The sequence below is a fragment of the Aquila chrysaetos genome, chromosome 7, assembly GCF_900496995.4.
Source record: "Aquila chrysaetos chrysaetos chromosome 7, bAquChr1.4, whole genome shotgun sequence".
Taxonomy (NCBI): Eukaryota; Metazoa; Chordata; class Aves; order Accipitriformes; family Accipitridae; genus Aquila; species Aquila chrysaetos.
In genome coordinates, this window is record NC_044010.1 from 5,590,929 (window position 1) to 5,615,998 (window position 25,070).

The 25,070-nt window shown below is 48.8% G+C and overlaps 1 protein-coding gene across 4 annotated transcripts in view; it reads left to right on the plus strand.

The window, feature by feature from the left end:
• Window positions 1-25,070, plus strand: part of LOC115343582 (limbic system associated membrane protein) — a 1,014,959-nt gene that overhangs the window by 837,114 nt on the left and 152,775 nt on the right. For all 4 annotated transcript variants that reach the window (XM_030019709.2, XM_030019710.2, XM_030019708.2 and 1 more), the window contains one exon: window positions 11,361-11,593. In XM_030019709.2, the coding sequence (XP_029875569.1) occupies window positions 11,361-11,593 (233 nt within the window). The remainder of the gene's footprint in view (window positions 1-11,360; window positions 11,594-25,070) is intronic.

Genomic DNA, 25,070 nt, shown 5'->3' on the forward strand with positions numbered 1-25,070 from the left:
ATGACAGGAAGTTTTTCCTCAAGTTTGAACAGACTTAGTTCTCTCCTTTTTCTGACCTGTGACTCCTTTCTAGACCCCTATGCATCTTGCTAAATAATTTCTCTCTTCCCTTGGTGCTTTCAGCTTTCAAAGAGGTATAGCTTGTCAACATGTCCCTTTTAAGTCCTCCCTTAGTCAAGTTATACATATTTAATATTTTTAAGCTTCCCTTAGATGCTGATCCCTTTCCAGCCCTTGATGGATTTTGTTGTTGCTTGCCTCTGAATTCCCTCCAATTTCCCCGTATCGTTCTGGTAACAAGGTGCCTTGGATTGACTGCACCAGTCCAGGTGCAGTCGGTATTTGGTGGCAGTTGTTTTTGGGTGGAATTAAAAAGAGAAGCAGCAGAATCTCTCAAAGGGAATCTGCTTCGTGGTCTCCTCTCCGAGAGCATTATTTCACAACGGTATTTCGGGACTGGCTTTAGATATGGAAATGAGAGCGTGTGTCTTGCTCAGAAGCTGTTCTCCGCTTTCAAGTGGGAGAGAGATGGAAAAGGGGAAGAGGGGTTAAGCTCCTCAAAGGCTTTGTCTACATTAGGCTTTTTTTTCATATTTCCCACCGTTGCTTGCACGGGTGCAGCTCAATCCACAGTGGCACTGCTGACAGCTCTGGCACAGACAGGGAAGCTAACATGTTTCGCTACACATCGTCTCCGCAATCTCTACAAGCTCTGACTCCACCAGCAGTGCTGCAGCAGCGGGAGCTGGAGAGGGAAAAGGTCAGCTGTAAATAATAACTAGAATGTTTGCACATCAAGGAGGTGTCCTTCGTTGAAATGCAGCAGCTGGGAGCGAGCAGGCAGGATGGGCCCACTTTCCCATTCATCCCAAAATACCACCCTTCACAGTCAGCTGCTGGCAGCCCGAGGAAGGGGGGATGATGACTTGGTTGAGCCACCTCTGCTACTTTCATGACATCAGAAAAGACGGGAAAGTTAAGTCTTATTTTCCCTAATGTTGCTCCCATTCCCACTCTGATCTGCCCCTCCAAAGAGTTTCAAGACGGATTTCTCCTCGGGTGCGGATCCTTCTCCCTCACCGCCCCCCCAGGTCAAGGGCTAATGCTTCAGGTGCGAGATTCTCTTTTCCGTTTTGGAGAAGGAGCAGTATGAGACGAAATGGACATTAAGGTCAAGAAAATAGCACATACCATGTGAGGTAGCATGCTCCTCAGGTGTTGGAAGGAACTATTTCATGTAGCGCAAAACACAGGAGACACCTGCCAGTTTCACATAGCACTTACATCTGATATTCTTTCACAGCCTTGTACCAATTAATGGTTAACTGTCGAAATTCTCAGCCAGAAAGTATCACCAAGATGAGCATGTTAATGAGTTTAAAAAAAGAAAAAGGGGGCAGGGGGTTGAGAAATGCCTGGGGATAAGAAAGGCAGAGTACAAACTTACAAGGTGGAATGCAAGCTGTCATTCGGAGAGGAGGCCAACTTACGTTTGCTTGGGGCTAGATTAATAGGTTTTTATGGCTGGGAAGGATCATGAAATTATGTAGATGGTGATTTACATTGTCCTTTTAGGAGGTGTTCCACCTTTCTTTGAAGCGTCTGTCACTAACTAATCATGGGAGGGTGGTCACTGGACCACGCGGCCCAGAGCTCAGACCTTGCGATAGCCATTTGCTGCTGCCACCGTTCCCGTTTCCTTCCCCAGATGTTCAGGTGTGGACATCTGGGCACTTAGTTCCTCCTGCCTCCATGGAGAGGGGATGCCACTGCAGGTCTATCGGTCACGGCCAGTGCCTCGGTCGCTACCCCAGCAGGCGTTGAGGCCGGTGGCCAACACCAGTCCCTGACAAGCCTTTGGCCCTAATCCGATTGTCTGTTTGGCCGTATTTTCCGGCATCAGAAACCTTCCCAGAGGTGGTACGTGGCTTCGGGCCGCCTGGCAGTCAGCTATTCCAGACCCATCGAAGGCTGCTGCCAGTCCTGCGGGCATGCCCCTCCTTTGCAGCAGCCCCGAGAGCGCATGCCGATGCTGTCACGCTGCCGCGTGGGATGGCACGTGCGGCACCTTGCTTTTTGGAATCGGGCCGTGGCACCACGGCGTCAATCACACGGGGTGTTTTGCAGGCTCACACGTGCCTCTGCGTGTGCGCCTGTGAGAAGGAGAGTCGGGGAACCTCCCTCTCACCTCTCCGCCATACAAAATATGTGAGGTGATGCCCCAAAGCTCCAGTTGTAATTATTTCGATCTTAAGTTTTGTAGTCCCCTTCCCTGAGCAAACCACTGGGGTCCACAAGCTGTAAAGTGCTATTTGCAGTGCCACGTCTCTCTTCAGCTGCGAGGAGCTGATTTGCAAATCTCCCCCTTGCTCTGTGACAGCCTCTGGTGATAGCTCCTGCATTTTTAGCCTGTGCCTAGGGTGGGAGGAAGGGACCCAAGACCACACAAAATGCTTTGAAGCTCCGTCTAGCATCACTCTCCCATTCCCTCTTCTGTTTGCACTGTCCTCCTTCTGCACCCGCTCTCTCCTGACCTGCCCTCACTCTTTCTTTCTCTGTTTCCCCCTCTTTTAGAGCTGCCCTTTGCATTACTAATCTGTGGCATTATCTCATTCTCCAGTAGCTGTGCCGGCTGCCTTGGTGTTTCTCGCCAGCTTTTGCCTCTCCCCCCCGCTCTTTCTCTCCCCCCGCTTGTCGCCCCATGATGTAGCATTGCCTTTCTCCATCTGCCCGATTGTCTCTCCGCTTTTTATCTGGGTGCTGGAGCTCCAGGTGCTGTCATTCTCCGCGACAGCACAGAACGTTTCAGATTGCTTCTGCGGCTGGATAATTACCAGATACAGAGTCACGTGGACTTCCCAGCCAAACCCTCCCTCCCCGCCTGTCAGAGGAGGAGATCACATCTCTGAAATGCACTTTTTCTTTTTTTAAGAAGAAATCCAAGGGAAAAGTTTGGAAGTAGCTTTTCTGGAGTTACCTAGTGGTGACCACATGAAAGTTACCTACCAGGCACTGGGGGTTCAGGTGGAAGAAATAGGCGATTTCCAGCGCTGAAGTTTGTGAAGTAAAACAAAAGGGATGGTGGTCTGTATGGGTGCCTTATTAGTGCTCCTGTTCTCATTCTTGGTGTATCTCCCAACCAGAAAAAAGTCCTAAGGGTGCAGAAACTCGTCAATAGCTCTTTGGTTTCCAGTCCTTTTACAAATTTGGCATAAAAGCCAATATCCAGTTCACATAAGTGACTAATTACTATTGTCTTTCAGTGAACTTCAGTTCCTAAGTGACCGCAGGTACTTCTTAAATGTCAGCCCCTGCCTTAGTGATGGCAAAAGCCCAGAGCCCTTAGCGTAAGGGCAGTGCAACCAAAAGGCAAATTGTCTGGCAGTGTTCCCTATTGCTATTCGCATCACCTCTGCTATTCCCTGGTTTCCCGTTTCGACGGTGCAGGACCCCCATGGCGCTGCAGGAAGCTGCGGACAGCAGAGCGAGGCATACGCTCCCGCTCGGACGTTTCGCTAAGGCTGTGTGATCAATAGCTGATGAGCATCACCTAATCACGCTGGATCAAGACCAGAGCCAGGTTTCTGGCTGGACCAAAAAGGAACACTGACGAGTCCTCGGCTAGCTCAAAAGGGAAAGAGGGAGCTGAGGGTCTGTTTCCTCAGCAATCTCATCCTCCCGACTGATCGCGGTGCAAGACCCTGATGCAAGCTGTCAGAGCGTTTGGCATTTCTGCAAGCATCAGCTAGAGAGCGGTTCAGGCCCTCTGCGCGCACGTGAGGAGCACGTGTCCTCTGGCAGAGCCCTGTAACCGGAGACGGTCGCTCCAGATACGCGCCTCGGAGTGGGCAAAGAGCCACCCAAGGGTTCCCTGACTACGCTGTAAAGAAACGGAGGGTTTTTCCTAGGTCTGGTGGGATATAGGAAAAACCCGGCACCGTGGTGGTAGGCCTCGGCCTGAGTCTTTTTCTGTATTTTGAAGTTTTAAACCGTGCTGGGATGTGGCTGGGATGGAGTTAACTTTGTTCATAGCAACTCGTATTGATACTGTTAAGAAGGTACCTCTGCTGGAATGGATGTGGACTGAAGTTGTTTATGCAGGTATACTGATCCCCAGAAGATGGGAAGAGCAATAAATCATGCCAGTGTAAGTTCTCTTATTCTGATATAGTTACATCCACCCTGGGAGAGTACTGGCATAACAATTACTATAATTTGGGGCTTGATTTCTGGTTTTTTCTCTGCAAACAGGAACTTATACTCTTAAATAGTCATTTTAACAGAAAGAAAACCCGTGTGAGACCAGCTGTGTGTCTGCTAGTGAGAGCCTATGCGGCTAGCTGTCTTTTTAGGCTGGTATATTTTTGATGAATTCCCTTGGGTTTCATTTTCCATGCGTATCACATGGACTGAGAGACGAGGATGCTCACAGCACATGAGCAGTTCTGCACTGATAGTCATATTCACTGGTTGCAATTCTTTTTGCTTTCATTAAAAAGAGTTGATGGGAGAGAGAGTGAGATAGGAACGTTTCTCTACAAGGCACTGGGGAGTCCTCATCTAGAAAGCTGGGTACGAATTCTGGTCACGAAAGAGGAATTCAGACTGGAGCAGGTGCTGAGAAGGGCTACTGGGATGTTTAGGGCAATGGAGAGTCTATCATACAAGAAGAAACTAGGAGAGTTTGGCTTGTTGAGCCCGGCAAAATGAAGGCTGAGAGGGAATATGATTGCTCTCTGTGAACATGCTGGAAGATAAGCACCCGGGAGAGAGAAGAGCTATTTAAGCTAAAGGATGGTGGTGGTGTGAGAGGGAATGGATATAAACCAGCCGTGAATAAATCTAGACTTAGAATTAGAAAAAAAGTTTCTAATCAGCAGAGCAGAAAGACTTTGAACAGCCTGCCGTAAGAAGCAGGGGGAGGGTACCCCCCACCAAATGCAGTAGGCTTAAGTAGGAATGAAGTACATCTCAGAAAAAGATGATAAGGTACAGCTGGCCATGCCGACGGAGGCTGGGGCTCCCTGACCCGGGAAGCCCGTCCTAGCCTCGCGCTCCCAAAGTGGCAATTTACTAAAGAGGATGAGCAGAAGTGCGGGCATCCCATCAGCCCTGCACCGCCCCAACAGGAGGATGGCCCGAAATTGCCACCTGAGTGCCGAGGTACGCAGGGAGCTGCAGACAGGTGTGACGACCAAGGTCACAGCATAATATGGCTGAAAGAAAGCGTGGGCTGAACAGATGCGGCAGTTTCCCCCTCCTGCCAGTTTTCCAGCGCAGGACTGGCTTTGAGGAGTAGTTTTCTAAATCCCTCCGAGGGCCTGCGTTATTACGCTGGCGGTGGTGGCTCAGGAGCTATTTATGCCACGTTTTGGGAATCCGTCCCGCTTTGGTGCAGCATTCTCTCGCAGTGACCCTGCTGCGGGTCGTGGCACATCAGGAGGGGAGCAGCAGCAGGACCAGGCTGAGGAAAGAGACGAGCAGTGGCAGCAGGGACAAGAAGGAGAAGTTTGAGCAACACCTCACGCCCATGCGTATTCAAATTTGGTAAAATGAGGCGTTGGGTGCTTGGCTGAAAGGAGGTTTCAGACGCTCGGTTGATGTAGTCTCCCGCTGCCATCCACTTAGGGGGCCCTTGCCTTCGCGGAGTTGAAGATATGTTCAGCCGTAGCCGCCTTCTGCAGCATCTCCTGCTGAGAAGAGCCTGATCCGGAATAGCGGGAACCACCCAGGGCCGACAACTCCTACGTTACTCCTCTGGACTATGTGCTCCGCCAGCGTATTCCTCTGGTGGGGACCGTACGCCGGGGAAAGGGAGCTGGCTGCTGCAAGCGGCAGCACCGCGTTGCTCTTGAAATGCTGGCGGGGTCCAGCACCGCGGTGGCGTTGCGGACCCCGGCTGGGCTCTTTCCCCGAGCACCCTGCCGGTATGACCGTGGTCGGTCCTTAGCCCTTGCTGCCCACGTCCCTACTGGGGCGTAGCGGAGGGGCTGGGCTCTTTCTGCCCCCCCCCGCCCCCGGGGTTGACCATCGCTGTGTTTGGGTCCTTGCTCGCTGCTCGGGGAAGGGCTGAAGAGCGCAAGAAGACGAGACGAATCAGCGCGAGCGTGATTTGCTCTTGAGCTTTCCTCACAAGGCTGCAAGAGGTATTGTGTTTAACCACCGCATTAGCTTTCCGGGATCATACTTCGCAACACAACGGAGAATTTGTCTTGCACGTTCAGAGCTGACAGCCGGGAGCTGACGTTGCTTTGTGCCGAACAAGCCGTGTTTGATCCCTCTCTCTTTTCCCTCTTGCTATTTTGCTGCCGGGGGTAGAGGACAGCAGGGGAAGTTGTTAGCTGGATCCTACGAGCGTGTGTGAAGTCAGAAGATTAGAGCGGGCTCATCACAGACCCGAGGGGGAGGCAGGAGATCTGATCCAGGGTGGGTTGTGGCATCCTCTGGCGAAAGGGGGCCGTGTCCCTCGATGAGTGCAATGGGGTGCGTTTCAGATGCTTAATTGCATGTGCAGCAGGCCGCCGAGCTGTGGCCTGCTGCACAGAGATTGTCTTACAGAAGAGATGATCAAAGGGTTAACAGAGAAAAGATGATTAAAGAGCAGTGTGGGAATTATGACACAGAGCTGTCGCCACAACGTGCTTTGGAGAAGGAGGGCAGAAAATGCAGTCCGAAACCACGCTATTTATTTATTTTTTCCCCCAAATGAGGTAAAAGCTGTGGCTTGCTGGTGAAACAGCATGCGGTATTTCATTAATCCTAGCAGCTCGCCTCTTCTCACTAGCAGGGCTCTGGCAGAGAACTGTGGGATTGGGTCTGCTGTAAAAAAAATTATTTATTTGGAATTACAACAACAATAACACCCCCCCCCCCCCCGAACAATTATCGCGAGTTCAAGGCGACCCAATACATCATCGATAATGCCGTAAAATCCCCACCATGTTAAAGTAATCATTTAAACAGCAGCTTCACCAGGTCCTACCGGGTTTCCTTCCTGCCTCTTCATCACTGTAGGCTCTAAATATCAGCCACCCCTTCTAAACACCAAACTTACCCCAAAAAGACACCCCCCCCCCCCCCCAGGAAGGCAATAAAATACCCCCACTCCATCTCCGTAGCCCAGGGCCGTAGCTGCTGTGCTGCCTTCTCCGAGGCAGAACAAGAAGCACTCTGGTGAGCCCCCAGCTCTCGTGCATCCTCCTCCTCCTCCTCCTCACCCCTTGCAGTCCCCACCGTGGTGGTTGGAGCCCGTGCTAGGGTTTTCCGACCACATGCCGCCTCTCAGCAGCGTGCCCGTCTGTTCGCCGGAGGGAAGGGAGGGCGGAAAGCTTAGAGCCGAGAGCCGGCCGGAGCGACAGGCGCATCGACTGCGACGAGCGTTACAGCGACGTGCTAGGAAATGGATGCACCGCGCGGCGGTGCCTCGGCGGGAGATGCCGCAGGAGTCGCTGGGGCTAGGAGTAGACATTTCCCCCGCCCAGGTGGAGTTTACCTCGGACTCTACCGAAGGCAGGTTTTTGGGAGCGCTGCTTTGGCCCGGCGCTGCGTGTTAGGTGGGCAAGCGTGGGAGGAGAGAGGGTGAGCGGCAGGGCCCGCTCCCGGCTCCTGCCCTCCCCGTCTGCATGCTGCCAGATGTGCCCCCCCGGCTTGAAATCCAGGGACTGGGAACGGTGGTGGGCAGCCCTCCCTCCCATTCGAGGCGATGGCTCCTGCTGAAGGTCCCAAAGTGTTCTCCTCTGGCGAAAGCGTCACCCCCCCCCTCCCTCCTGCGGCACGGCTGAGCCCCGTCATCTGCATTTGCGCGTGGGGAAACGGAGGCCGAGGGAGACGCGCGAGGACAGCCCAGGTTCCTTTCCCCACATCCAGTTTCCAACCATCCTCTCCTGGCTGGTTGTTACGTGGTTGTTAGTCGCTGTGCGAGAACTGGAAACGCATCCGCAGCAGCTAAAAATGGTGCCGTCACTAAAAAAACGCAGGTGCCAAACTTCGCTATGTTTGTTTACGAGAGGGCAAGGAGGGCTAAAGGGGCACGGCAGCAAGATTTTTTTTGTCCTTCTGTGTCTGTGGTTTGAATTGGTGCTAAAATCCTGTTCCTGAGTCCCTGCAGTGATCGTGCAGGACATGACCACCACCGCTAGCTGGTCCTCTCATTAGCAGCGTCAGAGACGTCAAGAAATTACACCTGAAACCGTAAGGAAAAGCAAAATGGATGGATCGCAGATCGTTTATTAGCGTTCACTGATGCTGATGGTAATGCTTTCAATAAGCCTAATGAAAAGCGTTTGACTGTCTCTGTGAACTTGATTATTGATTATTAGTGAACGATAAGAGTCATTTGATATCTTGCTGATGCCATGCTCCTATTGCATTGCAGTTAAAGTGTCAGTTAACGTGCCATTTAATATTCTATTAGTATTGAATTAGCACTTATTACACTGTGAAAATCATCACCATAAATCCTTATTAAAGCGTGATCCATACAGCTGGGTGGCGTCTCTGGCAGACTAAGAGGGTGCGTGTGTGCAGACGGACATACTGAGATGCATCATCCACATGGATGCGTGTTCAGAGCGCGCCAGGACTTGGAAATTCCACATTTGTACATTGATTTTCCCTGACAGTTTGAGAGGAATAGGTATGCTGAACAGAGCAGCTCAAATCCATTTCATTTACTCTTCCTATTTTCCTCCTTTCCCTCTCCTTCTCTCTCCTCCTCGCTTTATTTTCGCAGCACCCGCCAACTTATTTCAGGGGGACTTGCAAGGTTGTCTGACTGTAGCTATTGACCACCGTCCTAGGGCTGACCTCGGGGGGTGTAGGACAGGTTATGACACACATTTTTCCCTTCAGCAGAGATTTTCCCTTCAGCAGAGAGGAGGGAGGATCCCCGGGTGAGCGTCCCCTCGGGAGCGAGAGGACGAGGCTTTGCTCCGACCGCGACGCTGGGCTGTTACTGACCCGAGGGACATCTCAGGGGCATCTTTGCTACCTCCATAATGACTAGGTGCGGGGCAGAGCCACGGGGTGCCACGCTGTATCACGTAGCACTGCAGCGTAGGTCCGGGAAGCGGCCCGGCGGGGCTGGTGCAGTGCGCTGGATCTGCTGGTGCCCAGCAGCACTGATAGGTATGCCGGGGGATTTTCAGAAGTGACTGAGAAGCTTCAGCTCCCACTGACTTCAGCTTCAGCTGTTAATCTGCTTAGCTTCTCACCGCCGTCCCCCTCGGGATTTTCGCAAATCCAAAATGTGCAGAGAGGGGCTTTGGAAAAGACCTAACCCCTGATTCTCGGTGCTGTTACGACTCTACGCAGAAATGCGTCTGCAAGAAGGCTGGTGACCCTAAGGCAGCTGGCTCTGGAGACAGTCCGGGTGTCCCTGCAGGGCCACGGCTCCCAGCCCTGGGGCACAGAGCCCTCTCCGGGTCCTTGCTTCCAGCTCCCGTCGCTGGTGGTGGCCCGGGGTGGCCAACTGAACTGGGGCACCGCCACGTCGCGGTGGTGCTGGTTTCTACGTGTAAGTGGCTGCTCATGGATTCCCCTGGCCCTTTCGTTTTTTTACAAAGACCAGCTTTTTAAAAACAACGCAGATCATAGCTCAGCTCACCTCAGGGAAGCGCCTGCCTGGCCGGGAGGGTGGGCTCTGGCCTGAGGAGCAAACCCTCGCTCTCCTCCCTTGGCTGGACGGCGGCGATGCTGGCCGGGGTCTGTTGGGTTGCTCTCTAAAGCAAACGTTTCTCGGATCAGACAGAGCTGCTTCCAGCTTGGCCAGCAGCGTGGCGTGCCTCCCATCAATGCCCACGCAGCCTGGCTTTCCTCCTGCCCACAAGTAACCCCAGAACAAGTCGGAGAGCATCTATGGGTGTGCAAAAGGGAGGAGGCGAGAGGTGCCGGCCATAAGGGTAGGGTCGCGTCGCAAGGGATGGCAGCTGCAGCACAGCACGAATGAAATGTATTCAAATAGAGGAACCTGGAAAACGTCTGACCCATGCTAAGAGGCTGTATGAAAGCCTACCGTCAAATATTTGTCTTATCTTGAAGCAATACTCTTTATCCTCTCTCTTTTCTCTTTCAAATACAACATATGCATGAATAGTGGTGGGGAGAGGTGCTGGGTTATTTGGATGTCAGGAGGCTGTGTGCGGAGCTCTGAGAGGTGAAGGAGCAACAGCTCTGGAGACTGAGCTTCCCTATTTATCCGCAGAACAAACAGTGTGTGAGATGCTGCAGGGCAAAGCCTTGCAACCTGAGCCGGGCCCTGGTGGGTACAGCTGCCAGCATGAAAGAGGAGTTATGTCCCCGTGTCTTCTTCAGCCCTGGACCTCTCGAATGAGACACAGCTGAGAGCGAGCAGGATGTGCCTCCTCATTGGCATGTCCTCATCTCTCCTGTGCAAGCCACCTTCTGGAGGTGGGAAGTGGTACAGAGCAGGTGCCTTGGCCAAAAATGCATTTGTCTTCACAGCACCTTCTCTGCTCTCTGTCAAGGAGCAAAATGCTTGTCCTGGAGTTGCAACAGGGTTAGTCCGTCCTCTGCCTTGCAACGGTTGGCAATCAGGGCTATGGGACTTGCCGGTCCTGCTGCTGCTCCTCTGCCTGCCAGCTCTAGCCGTCGTTCCTCCTCTCCTGTGTCACCTGGGATGTTCAGAGGACGTGCTGCGTGTGTCACAGGGATGGCAGTGACACCCTCTCCTTCTCAGCCTGAAACCTGCACTTCCCTGCACAAGCGGGCAGATGTGCATCGGCGAGAAGCGGGGGGGTGTTAGGAAGGTGGTGTTTGAGGAGTGAATCCCTCTTCCCACAAAGCCATTTTTTGTCAGAGGGACGGAGAGGGAAGATACACTATAGCTCCCTCCCCTTGTGCTGCTAAAGCTGAGGGATGCAGCAGTTGTACCCTGAGCTGACAAAGCTGGAACCCTGAGCCTTTGCCCTCCAGGCTGGCAGGGGGCTGGGAAGGTAACTCTTTTGTATACTGAACTTTTGAAGGTGAGGGAGAAGCACGGGAAGAACTCCTTCTGACCTTTCCCATTGGCAGGGTTAGAAGGGGTTTGGTGACCAGGATCTCTTGTGGCCTTCCAAAGTCATTTTTGGTGCAGGTGTAGGCCACAGACAAAAGGAATAGAGAACAGGAGGCACAGCCGCCCCAAATCCCATGGTTTCATGAACCAAAGGTTCCTGAAACCCTTCGAAAAGTCATTGTGAAATACATGGCCATGGGGCAGCAGTGGTGAGGAGATGCTGCGGTTCACTGGCAAGGCGGGAGCGTGCTATGGAGTTTCTGAGCAAAGTAGTAAAGGGAAGGGACAAAATGGAGCTGATGGAGAGGCTTGTTAATCTTCCCCTCACCTTTCTCATCCTCTGCAGGTGTTATGTAGAAGACAGAAGCTCCAAGGTGGCCTGGTTAAACCGTTCTGGCATCATTTTTGCTGGAGAAGACAAGTGGTCCCTGGACCCTCGAGTAGAGCTGGAGAAGAGAAACCCCCTGGAATACAGCCTGCGGATCCAGAAAGTGGATGTCTACGATGAGGGGTCCTATACGTGTTCAGTGCAGACACAGCATCACCCCAAGACTTCCCAGGTTTACTTGATTGTGCAAGGTAAGCAACATGCCTGAGAAGAGAGTAAAGAGCAAAAGACACAGCGGGTGGAGGGATCTGTATCTTTCTTAGAGAAACCCCAGGGTCAGTAGCCTGTGTATCGCTTACATTTACAAAAGGAGCCAGCAGGATCGTCCCCTTCCGCTGCAGCGCAGCGTGGCTTTAGTCTCCTGTCAGTCTGTCCTTTTAAAAGCGGTGACAGAGCAGGGGACACCAATGATGCCAAGACATATTCTAGTATAATGCAGACCTGGCTCCTGGCTCTAGTTGTTCTGGCGCTGAGGGGAAAGCATTTGTTTATAATGACACTTGTCAGAACATCGTGCTTGCCTCATCTCTTCCCAGACAGTCCTTTGGTTTCTTCGCCGCCTCCTTCCTCAGATTTCCTTTCTTTTTTCTTGTTGTCAACAAGCTACTGTGCTGTGTTTTTTGGCCTTCCGTTGTCAACTCTTTGCAAGGCTGGGGAATTAATTTTCCTGGGTGTTTTTCTGTGCTGGGTCATCGGTTTGCAGGGTGTGCTGTCGCTAGGCATGTGTGAAACCTGGTACCTGAGAGAGCTGCCGCGTACCTTATGTTGCCCTCTCCTTTTTTAGCTACCCTCCTCCTGTGTGTGTTATAGGGAACTGGAAACTTGGCGATCTGAACCAGCATCGTCCTATCCGTCTGCCCGCATTCATGGTATAACAGAGAGTAAACACATTAAGGCGTTCACCAATTACTGGTAAGGGCATTATGGAATTTACTTGTTCCATCCTGTCCAGACCAGAATACCAAATGAGCAAGTGTACTCAGTTTTGTTTTGTTTTGCTTTTAATCTTCACGCCATTCTGTCTATCTGCCTATTTATCTAAAATATTTATAGAGCAGCTTAGATAGATAGGTACGTATGAATGTGTTCGATACATATTACAGATATGTTCAGCTTCTACATTATCATTCAGGCAGGAGTTTGTTATTTCTCCTGATTTGTCTAGTAACCCAAAAGGCTGCGGATTTTATTTCCCCCAGCGAGTGTTTGAACCGCTCTGGATATAAATGCATGCGTGAAGGGACTCTTCCTCTTGCTGGTATTACTTGGCAAGCTGGGGGCTAACTGACATACCGAGTGTTTATCGGCGAGGTGGAGTCCGGACCTACGGTCAGAGGTGACACTTTCTAGGCGAGAGTAGTGAGACAGAAGGCTCCTGGTTTGTCTCCTTGCGCAAAATCCTCCCCCAGCAGCGCGAAGAGCAGCACACGCCAGCGCGCACGGCAGCTCTCCCGGCTTGTCTGAGTCTTCGCTGGAGTGCGCCCGGCGTGAAATGTGCTCGCCAGCCCTGGAGATGTACCCTGCCTCCTTGCTCGCTATAGCGGTGCATACCTAACCGGCTGTAGGTGGTTTGTTGCTGGTAAAATCTCACAGCATACAATTTCCATTTACCTGTCAAGAAAAATATAGGTACGAATGAATTTTAGAGCCACGCACATGTATTATTAATTTTATTTGTGCCTATTAGATACGGGCCTAAGCAGTGAAATTGAGTTCTCTAGCTTAGCTTTCACCTAAATGTGTGGGTGTCCAGATCTGAACTACTGCCATCTTTCTGAGGATGAGAAAATTCAGGTTTTGGCACACCTAAACTCTGCACACTCGTAAACAACGTATCTGTGGATAATCTTTGTTCTAAATGCCTGCCACAGATTTGGGAAAAGACCCGTTGTGATATCGTGCTTACTTTTAAAGCCCTGGGTCCTGTAATCCTGTAATTAGGTGAAACTCATAGCTTTGATTTTTCTAAAATTAAATTTCATCTGGTAAAAAACACCCAAGCAAAATATAAATGAAAAATCCTGTACAGTTTAGAATAGTTCGACTCATTCATCATTTTAAACCGTACTTTTATTGGTTTAAAACTAATAAATAATTAATTTGAAATACTCTTAACTAATAAAACTAATTCATTAGAAAGTAGTATGCGTTAGAAAATAATCCCTTTCCTCTCCGAGTATCATTTTCTCATATTGATTATTATTATTCTCAGATTTGCAGGTTGTCTGCCTGAAAAATAGTCTGCCGCTAGTACAAATGAAAGGAGTTTGCATAGCGAGTCGTGCTAAGATTTTTGGTTTCATTTATTTAATGTAGTTTATTTACTTCTCTTGCTTTTGTGTTCATAAGCTTAAAAATATCGGCTATGTAAAGCTCCGGGTGTCCCAAATATAAAAATAAATAAATAAAAGAAAATACAGCTCCTGAAAAATTAGGTCACAGGGTGGTCAACTGATCTGCGTGGTAATCTGGCAGGAAGGTTTCTGGAATGACGGTCAGTGATTCCCTTCGCACGAGCCCAGGGAAACCGAAACCAGCCAGGGTCAGAGACCCCTTGCTAGCTTTGCGCACGCTGGTGATGCCTGGGTCGGTCGGTGAAAGATCCTGCGACGATAGCTGCTCGCGCCCTGGAAAGCAACAGGCTGCCTTAGGGCTGTGCCCAGGCTTCCCATTCTGCTCAGTTAGCGCTGTCACGGGTATTTCTTCTCCCCGCTGCGCTGTATACCAAAGACGAGTCCTTAATCTCCCTCCGTTCAACTCCCTCATCCCGTATAGCCACTGTGAAAACGCAGCCCCTATTACCCCCAGAAACAAATGGGATAGCTATAGCAGAGACTAACAAACAGGTAGGCAGATACTGGAGTGGTGCTGGAGCCCTAATAATTAGAGAAGACGGCTTCCGTGTCCACAGTGCCGCCTGAAATAGATGGGCTTTGGTGTATCCGAAGGATTCACTGTGTTTAGATCACCACAAGCTAATGGAGTTGCATTCTAGGAGCAGGTCCTTTCCTCCCTTGAGAAAATCACCTTTCCCTGGGGTGAGCTCTGCTGGCCAGAGCTGCAGGAGTGTATCACAGAAAGAGGGACATCCATCCCCTCTCTAATGCGTGTGCCCATGTCCTTTAGTTTTTCCAAGGGAAGAGCCAGTTCTGCCTTGTCAGCCAGCGCCAGTCTCTGCATAGACAGCCTGCTCGGTCTGCTCCTTTTCTTCTCTTAAGTTTGTATGTGCACTGATGGGATTGCTCTCAGCTGGGGCGTATTGCAGAGGTCTAAAAAGGGGGTAACGAAACGACACTTAAGAAAAAAAATCACAACTTGATAGACAGCTACAAGCAGAAAAAGTCCTCTTCATAAGTCTTTCCTCCTCTTCAAACTTAAAGCCAACTCTGCTGGTAGGTAGAAGCAGGCATTCACTGTCAAAAGATTCGTTAGTATAACCGTGGGCATCTCTTCTGTCTTTCTGACCCGGGTGGGCAGTGCTGCTTGCAGGGTGGGTTGGAGCGGAGGCAGCTGTCTCTGCCCAGCTCGGTTGCTCCCAGGTGCTGGTCCTGCGCTCTCTGCACTGGGGTGAACCCATGAAGAGACCGCTCTGAACCGCCACCTCACTCAAAGGATTTCGTGCTGCTTCAGCTGGGGTGTCATGCCTACTAGCGCGTCTTTCTGTTTACTACCCCAGATACTTCTGTTGGTATCTGATCAGAGGAGCAAAGAGCTGGAAGGACCCACGAGAGGTGGTCTGGTCCTTCCCCCTGCAGCGAGACAAGATCAGCTATACGGTGGCTGCCCTTAACACGTATTTTTTGAAGACACCCTGTGCCCGCGTAGCCAGTGCATGGCCATTATTTCACTCTCCTTCAACTCGGAAAGCTTTTATTAACATGATCCAAATTGATCTTGCTGCCAATTATTTCTGGTCCTTCCAAGACACGGTGGTGGTAATTTCTCCTCCTCTTCCTCAAAACTACCTTTTATCTGCTAGAAGCCCATTAATGCCTGTGTCTCAGACGTCTCTAGCTCAGCTTAACAGGCTCACTGCTTCTCGCAGGTCATGTTTTCCAACTCTTATGTCATATGTATTTCACTGCCGTCTGATTTGTCTACATGTTTCCTTAAGTGTACTGTCCAAAACCAAAGCAAGAGTTCCAGTTCAGGATGCAGTCGTGCAGATAAAAGTACCAGCCGTGTTTTGCATATCATGCTTCACTTACCTAACCCCAGAATGAGATGAGATTTACCTTTTTTTTAATAAGAGCGCCTCATTGCTTTCGCTTATTCAGTCTCTCCGCTGCTTTCTAACCCTGTTACTGGGCTGCAGCACAGTCTGCAGCTCATCCCCTACATGTATTTGAGCATTAATTGTTTTTCCCCCCTTCCTGAGCGTAGCGCTTTGTGCTCGCTGTTGTTGGATGCCATCTGGTTGGTTTCTCCACGGAGATCGCTTACGATCCTGGTCTCCAAAGCACTTGCAACTGCCCCCAACTTGGTGTCATTGACAAAAGTCGGGTGCCTTTTTTCTGTTCCATCATGAAGGTGTTAATGAAAGTATTGAAGAGATCAGGGCACAAAAGCCGACTGTGGTAGCAACCCACTAAAACCTCCATCCCTGGTGGATAACGATCTGTTGATTGCCGCTCTTCGAAGCATCCTGATGGTGATTTAACATCCGCCATATTCTCTTAGCTTGTTCAAGAGACCGTCGGGCCTTCTGAAGTCAAGATATATCACATCGTCGCACATACTGCTCCTGCATTATCTGCTATGCCAAATATCCTACAAAAAAAGAGAATGAGGCTGGCATGACGTGATGTGTGCTTGCCAAAAGTACATTGCTTATTTTTTCCTTTACTGTATTATTATCCTCTAGGTGCTTATAAATGGGACGTTTAATTGTTTGTTCCAGTATGTTGAGTGACTTGTTCCAGGAGAATGAGTCGTAACGGGGACGCGGTGGTTGCCCCTTTCCCAGCATTACCTTTGGTTCTTGTTCTTGTAGGGCTAAATCCTCAAGCCCTCTTCAGGCATTGCATAGCAGTGGAGAAATCCCTGTAGTCCTTACTTGTCTCGTCAGGGTCGCAGGCACAAAGGCATAGAGATCTTAGCAGGCATGGGGTTTAAAAGTTTCTGCAATAAAGACTTAGTCCTGTCCAAGTCAGGCTAAAGGAATAACTTTCAACTAGGAGCAAGCAGATGGTTGCTGTATTTGCTGTCCAGAGCCTTTACAGCAAGGCATCACTGTGATGGTTGGGAACTTTTCAGTGAAACGAAAACATTTCACTGGTTTTGGCTTTGATTAAAATTTAATGAGGAAGGTCTTACAGGTCTGAGGTGCTTTTTTTGGTCAAAATTGTGAAGGGAAAAAGGTGTAGCATTGCCACAGCCTATCTAAAAGCTACAGCATTCAGCTGAGGTATGGAGAACTCGTGTTCGCATTTTTTCTCAGAGCCTGGGGCTCCTGCAGGCTTACTAACATTTCTTGCAATTCTCACTTATTGGCTGTTCAAAGAATGTGGGCTCTCCCTTGTTTTAATGTTTATTTCATGAAAAAAAAATCAAAAGGGCTTTGTCATTTGGGCAAAACAAAAACAAATTTGGAAACGTCAGCAGCAAATTTTCACAAAGAGGAGTTCTTGTTTACTGCCCAGCCCTAATCACAAACTCAAAGTCAAAAGTATAGCAGCTAAAGGCCAAATCCTACAGTTTTCTTTCAAACTGATAGGCATTAGTGTGTGAAAAGAACCACAGGGTGTAGCCTTTCTCCATTATGCACCGCCTTTGTAAAGCTCCTTGCCTGCAAAGATGCAGACTGACCATTCGTTGTTTCAAAGTGGTATAAGGATGTATTTATTGTTGCTGGGATTTAACCATAGAAAATTTATTACTAACTCTACGTGGTAGATTAGCTGTGCCCCCTCTGAGGCCACTCCCCTGAAATTAAAGGACTTTGTGCAGGTGAAAGCGCTGCAGAGAGAAATCCTTTACCCAAAAAGGCAGCTGGAGCCAGCCGGGCTTCCCGTGCGTAAGCACCGCTCTGCCAGCGAGCCCCTCGGGAAGAGCTGGGTCGAGGGCTGAGGATGGAGGGTGTTGTCCACCGCCCGATCATTGCTGGGGACAGCGATAGGGAAAGATTACGCTTTAGGCTTCGGGACTGTGAGAAGGCTTTCTGAGCAGAACTGGGACGAGGCACGTGAGCGTGTTTTATAGGAGCCTGAAGTCGGATATCAGGTGGAGGTAGCTTCTGCTTCTCACCAGCCTGGGACCTGAGGCAACGAGCCAGAGTGGCATTCATCCGACCAAATGTAGATGTTACCGCAGGAGTGGGTCACCTTGGACTTCCTTTGACGTTACTGAGGAGAAGCAGGCTCCTTTCAGACACAGTCCAGCTCATCCTAAAGTAGCCATCCAAAATTCATCAGACGAATTGACCGGTGGACTTGTCAGTGTCCCTCCACTGGCTGCAGAGGGGAGCCCAGGGTGAGCACTCCATATGGTGCCATGCATCCTTTTAGTCTTTCCAGACCCCTTTCTGTCATTCTCCGCCGGAGTTTACTCCCTGCCAGAATAAGGGCTTGGTGGCTGTCAGTGCTTGCGGCGGGTTGCTGGGAGGCCAGAGCCTGGCTGCTTTTGAGCTCAGCGGAGCTGTGGCGGGATCCTGCCTTTCCCTGGCATGCCTGGCCTTCCCACCTCTTCGGCCAGCACTGGAAGCAGAGCGGTTTGAAGAGAGCTGAAGCTATTTTTCCTTTGCTAGCCAGACAATAAGGATGTTGGAGTCAGATGCTGTTCTCCGAGAGATGTTTGCTTCCCCGCTTTGTGGGCGCAGAGCCCAGAATTCGGAGGGATCTTTCTGAGCACTAACGCTGTAGTGTTTTCAATTCCAGGGAGTCTGCAGTAGGTAAGAATGAGCACAGACCACTTTGTCTTTTTCAGGACATAGCCCCAGTGGGAAAATGACAGCGAATTTGGCATGCTGTTGCAAAGAATAATGAGATAACATGGGAGTATGAATTTTCTGGGAGGAAGAAAAAAGATCATTTTACTGGGAGCGGTGGGGGAGAAGAAGAAAAGATTGGAGGAAGGAGATAAATTCAGATTACTATGGGGACTGGGAGAGACAGGACCAGTGTGCTCAGAAGGAAGTGACAGCGGATCAGTTTGATGGGGAAAATAAGCTGAGAGAGCAGAGAGTCGTCTTGGGGAATTGTAGCACGGTAGATCTTGCTGCCCCCCTTCCACTGTTACCATGGACCGTAATTTCCTACCAGCAAAATAATTCCAGAATTTCAGGCACACAGTAGTATTGGTGGCAATCTTTCTAGGTTTTCTGTGCTGGTTTGTTTTGCCCAAACTCATAAATTGCAGAAAACTGCAGCTGGTGTTTCATAGGTTACCAAGGAACTTCCTGCCGCTCCCCATCCAGTATTTTTATGGCCTCCCCATAGTGTCCTGATGCCTCTTAACTTCTGTTTTCCTATCTCCAGGCATGGCTGGAATGTTACTATGCAGCATAGGGTTTGGCTCTGTTATATAGGCTGGATCTCAGCACTTCTTAGTGCATAAATCAGGAGGTTTTTCTGGAAATATTTTGGTGCTTGCTTTGCAGGTGCAGGCAGGAGACAAAAACAGAATACTTCAAAAAATGTTTACTCATTTCAGAGAAAGAAGTATTGCATAAAATACATGGAATGCTTTCCTACGGCTGGGAGGAAGGATCTTGATATGATAATCCAACTCCTTAGTGATATAAATCAGCTTAGCTTGAGTGGTCTCTTTAGAGCAGTATCAGCTGATTTTGTGTTATTTTGTCTGATCAGCTGATTCTAGATTCAGACCAGTGCTGTGAAAGATTTTGCCTTGTTATTTCTCGGCCTGATTGTCTCCGTCTGCTGTCCCAAGTCTTAGCCTGGACTGTAAGACAGTGGAGTGGGGACAATATTTTGCTCTCAGCTCCAAACACAGCAAGAACCTAGTCCCACCACCAAGTCTGCTAGCCCTTGAGAAAGTGCAAAGAACCATTAACTGTAAAGCCAAGTGTGTTCCTGCTCCCACTGCTGAAAAAGCAGTGGCCGTGGTAGCACAACAGGGTTGCCTTGACCTGTTGCGAGCCTCGAAATGTGACCCAATTTGCCCGCAACAGGGTATAGCCCCTTGGACATCCTAAGTCATAGGTGCCCATTGCTTGCTCCCTCCCTGATGGCCAGTGTCCTGTCAGTAGCGAGCGAACAATTTATTTGCCACGTCCTCTTAAGATCTTTTTGCAGAAAAAAAGTGCTAGTATAACCAAGAATAAATATCTCATTCATTTTACATAGCAGGCCCATAACTGCTTAGTAGCTTGAAAATGAGCAAAAATGTGTTTTAAAAAAATTCTCAAAGAGGTCTGACCTGAAGCTTTGGATTTCTAACCCACAATAATGAGAAAAGATATATAGCTAGTCTCCACTAGAAACGTAAGGATCAGCTTCTCTTTTTACTTGCAATACAGATGAAAGCTAAGGTTAATCATGCTCTGCATTTCTCTGTCTCACATCAACCTTTTCCATAGCTTTACTGCCAGGTTGAGGTTTGCTCAGTTGAGCTTTTATTATATCTGAACCCTAGAGATACTGGGAGTAGCTTGGCTTCCTAAGGAAACAAAGTGTGTATGGGTTTATTTGCGTGGTTATGCTGTTTGCCTGCTCTTGGCAGTCCTCTGCTCAGCTCGCTCCAGCAGCCCTCATACCCGCCGTGCCCTTGCCCCAGCAAGAGCTCCTGCCCCTCAAATTCTCACTGGGGGACCCCCAGTCTCCTCCTGCATCCCTCACCCGTGGGGTGCGTAAAAGGCTGTGTGGGTGCAGGTTGGTTCAGAGCCACGCGCGTGCCAGCTGCCAGGTGCCACCTTGACTAACACTGGTCAAGAGCTTTGAAGGTTTTCCGAGGTATGAGGCATCAGGACCTAGGACACGTAGCTGTGGTAAGCCAGGCCTTGCTAATTCCAGCATTCGTGGAACAGTGTGTTCCTTTTGTCTGTTTTTCTTGTTTCACTGGTGCCAGTGAAGTCGATACTGCAAAGCTGCCATGCTCAAAACTCCATATGGGATGAAATTCCAGATTCCTGGGGTCCACCAGCTCATGTTCTGTGTTTTTGGCTGCTGTGTTACTGTCTACCCTCATCGTAGCTTTGTGTTAGTGGATGAGAACCTGGATCAAAATTTTGATTCCACTGAAATTAAAGGGAATTTTGCTTCATCGGAGCCAAGATTTCATCTGAAATTGGAATTGGCTAGAAACAGATTGTAAAATCAACCTAAATTGAGCCAGCAGTTCAAAAACAACATCAAGACTTGTAGAAAAAAGCAAATTTATTTCCTACTTTAAGAGCTTTCCATTTCACTATTTAATATGAATTAATTACAGAAAGAAAGAAATTGGCATTTCGGGGAAGGGAACAAGGAGATAGTATGTCACTTTCAAGTCACTTTTCATTTCAAGTCACTTTTAAAAGTAACTTGAGGATTTGAAGAGCGGGGAAAGCAGGTAGGCACGGTCTCTGTGCTGCGCCTTCATACCGCATCCTTGTGTCTGCATGGCGCGTATTGAGCCCAGCCGACCAGTGGTAACCGTGTGCTCCCACCGTTTGTTTCTATCCAGTTGCTGGCCCTCATCACTCCTGAATGGATGCGTAGTCTGTCTTTTTGGTGTGTATGCATGCTATGTCTTGTGGGATAAGCCTCCGGCTGCTTTCCACAAGAACAATGAATGGTAAATTGTATTAAGTAATAGGTTTTCAGGGTTTGGATTTTGATGGTTTTTTCAGAGCTCCAGCTCTTCTTTTTATCTTTAGAAACATTGGAATTGCTACCCGAGTAGCAGTGCCATACTCACCAGAAAGTGAAGAAACATTCTGAGAAAATAATGACTTAATATCACATTTCCTGCATAGCCGCTAAAATGTCAGTAGTCAGTTGCTTGGGAAAAAAACCCCTCCAAAATAACAGAATAGCAGCTTGGTTTAATAAAGCCTGAGATGTGATAGTTAAGGGGAAAAAATAACTTGCCAAATGTGCACACAACAAAATAGACAAAAAAGAAACAGATACTTAGACATATGGCTTCCATTTACGGAGTATTCAGACAGGGAGCACTTTCTCAAAATCCAACCACAGCTTTTGAAAATGTCTTTTAAAAAACAAATATTGGGTTAAAAAGGGTTAATCTCCAACAGAAAACAGGAGAAAGGTTGTTCCTGGGAAGGAAACAAAGGTTGCCGTGGGCAGTCTGAGGGAGCGGGAGCACGTGGCTGCTCTCATCGGCGGCGCTGGATCTCTGCCTGTCACAGCTCAGGCTGTCAGCGGGCAGACCTGCGGTAGAGGGAACGAAGCCCTGCTTCAGGAGTCATAGTGGTGTGTGAAAGTCTGAGAATATGATAAAAAGATGGGTTTGTTTCTCAAAGACCCATTGGGAGTACCATCGTTTGTCTGCCTGCCTTTTTCTGAAAGACCCTTTGGAGATCCCCAAATGGGGGTTGTGAGCTTTCTCGGTTCTGTTATCAAAAGGCTGAGGCTGCTGAGGCTTGGGCAACGCTACTTTTAAAATTCCCGCCTTCTTCATGTGTCAGATTTCCCTTACACCGTCTATTTGATGGCATGATCTTGTACTTCTCTGGCCTTCCATAGAATCTTCTAGGAGCATCTGAATTTGTTATGTGGACACATATAAGAATGAGGAACAGCTCTTAAAAACTCCCTTAAACAGAAAAGTAGACTACAACTACATTTTTTCTTCCCATTCCATGAAGGTTACCTCTAAAAAAAAAAAATCTCTGGGAAAAAAAAAAAAGATAACTAGGGAGGTCCTCTTTAATGAAAAGAGAATTGGATTTTGGTGATAAGTTTTAATTTAGGGCAAATAATTTAATTGGAATGACTCATTACTTTTGGGGTGCATAAACTGGGCCTCTGGCAGCCTATTATCTTCTTTATTCCTTTCTGAGTCTTCTCTGTAAGCATTACAAGAAAAGCCGTTTGCCCTTAATAAGGTAAGGAGACACTCCCTTTGAATGTGTGGGCAAAGTAAAACACACAGAGTAAAGAGAAGCCAAGAAGCAAGATCCTAAACCTGATTTCCACATGGCCCTCACGCAGGTGCCGCAGCAGCAGCTGTAGTCTGGAGAGTCTCTTCAAAATGATCGTCCTCTCGTTAGAGTGATGGGAACGTGACCTTTGGGTATGTTCCTGTTTTGAACGCAAAAAAAAAAAAAAAAAAAAAAAAAATTCTTTGCAAAGAAGTAGGATAAATCTCCCCAAATAACCACAGAACAGACTTTGCAGGGTAGAAGCCTTATGACCTTGACTATACAAATCCAACGATGATCTTGGAGTTTATGAATGCATAGAACTCCCAATTCATGATTTTACCTGAAAGATTAATCCACTTGTTGACCTACAGGAAAGAGGTTAAGAACAGAAGTTCATAGGGAGACCACCCCTCTTTAACATGTTTGAGGGGAGCGTTAACAGGGTGGCACCAACTGCTTCTCCTACTGTGTTTTTAACTATTGTGAATATGTTTCACAAAATTCGTGGCATGACCGTATTCCAGGAGAATATTTACAGCTGTGCAAAGCCTGTGGACCATCTTTGCAATTGAGGTTGACACCGTGGTTACGCCTATACTCCCTCTGTGGATAGCATCAGAGAAAGTCCTGGAGTCCAGGCCAGATGGCATAGAATGGCTTGTGTTCATGCTAGTTGACCATACTACCTTTTGGAATGGATAGATCATGTCCATGTTGCCTTGGGCACTGACGGAGGGCCTGGTCTCCTCCATGCTCCCTGTGGTGCCCCTGTGGCCCCGAGACATGCTTCTTTTTTGGTTGATTAGTTTATGTTTTCTGGTTAAAAGTGCCTGAAACAATGAGAAGGCTGGGACACAGTCTGGCACACTGGTGTTTTTATAACTCGATGCCAAGAGCGTGTGTTACGTGGCACAAGAGCGCATGGAGGAATTTGAAAGCCCAGGGCCTGTGGAGTTGGTGTTGGAGGACTTTCGCAGGTCGAGGAAGCCGAACTTGGCGTTGTCTGCATGTCTGGAGTGGGCTGTCCGTGTCAGCTGTGCCTGCTCCTCCTCTGCGAGGGGATGCACTAGTTCATTCCAGGAAAGAGCCTGGGAGCGATCTCACGTTTGTGTGCACGGCTGTCCAAAGGACTGGAGCAAAACTGAGAGACTGTGGTTTGCTCTCCGGAGCAAAGGAGAACAAACCACATTGACAGTAGAGACATAGCCATCCAAGGTCGTAAAAGGTTCACCACATTTTAAACAAATCCAGGGTGTGTACGTGGTTCTGCTAGAGAAATTGCACAGGTGTCCTATCAGAGGCAGGACTAAAATCCAAGTCCAGAGATATACATCTCTGTCACTTAGTCTTTTAAGTGTAACTCTCTTAAGGTGTTGCATCTCTTGTCTGTACGGACACTTAGTCATGCAAACAGAAGTCGTATACTACAGGTGAGATTCATCCCACTTAATCTTAGACAGCTAAGTGTTCGTAGCACAAATCAAAGCTAGTCATCTGGCCCGCATCTGTAGTCTGTTGGGAGAGGTTGGCATCTTACTCTTTCTGCTGTCTGCCTTGAGATAATGTGATGGATCATCCTCTGGAAGTCCCTGTTTCTCTGTTTGGACTACAGGAGGAATGTGAATGGCTACCTCAGATTTACACAGCAAACTTTTCAATGTCTAAAATTTGGTGACATGAACCCACCTTGTATGTCTATGCAGGAAAGATTAAACTGTGTAAGAGACTAGTTCTAGAGACTCCGGCATTACCCACAATCTAATGCTGTCTCCTCCGCAGCATTGACTGGCCTTGACTCTTCCTCTTGCCATAAGCTGGACTGTGTGACTTTAAATAGTATAACAATACCTTTTCTTTTAATCTGTAATCTGTTCTACACTGGATAACACTTTTGGTTATAAGCCCCGATAAATTTACATGTTCTCGCAATGGCCAGCTGCATTCCCCTCCATATCTCTTGCTTTAAGCCTGACATAAATTCGTGCAAGCTCTCCCAGTGGAAGGTTGCCATCTCCTTGCCTGGATACTCTTGCCTGCCATTTCCCACTGAGCCAGAGGGTAAGGGACTCCCCTGAAGAGATTTCTGCACTTCCTGCTGCCGGAGCCACCAGCCCAGCAAAGCCCTGAGGCACAGCCTAGATTTTTCACTAGATGAGTAATGCTGTTCTAGCCCAAACTATTCCAGGGTACTCCATTTTTCTCCTGGATTTCATGCTGTCCCTGTCTCTCTAGTCCTTGTGCTCCTTTGAGACATCACTAGTGTTAGACCCAAGTGCTTCTTCCTCTCTTCTTTCTTCTCCCTGAAGGGAGAGCTATATAAAATTTCAAAAAGAAACTCCAGTTATTTAGTCATTTGCATCTGCAGTTCTTAGGAGCTGCAGTGACCATTGCGTATCAGTGCTGGGTGCTGCCATGCTTGTTTCCATCTCTGGTGCTGCAAAGTCCATCATTCCTTATGGGTTTCACAGTGTTACCCTCTTCTTCCCGGGGTTCAGGAGCACGCTGCTGACTAGTGTCCCTGCCAGCCCTTTCCACTCCCTTAAAACAAACAAACCAACCAACAACCCCCCTAAAAAAAACCCAAACCCCCTACATCTCCATTTTTCTAATCCTATTGG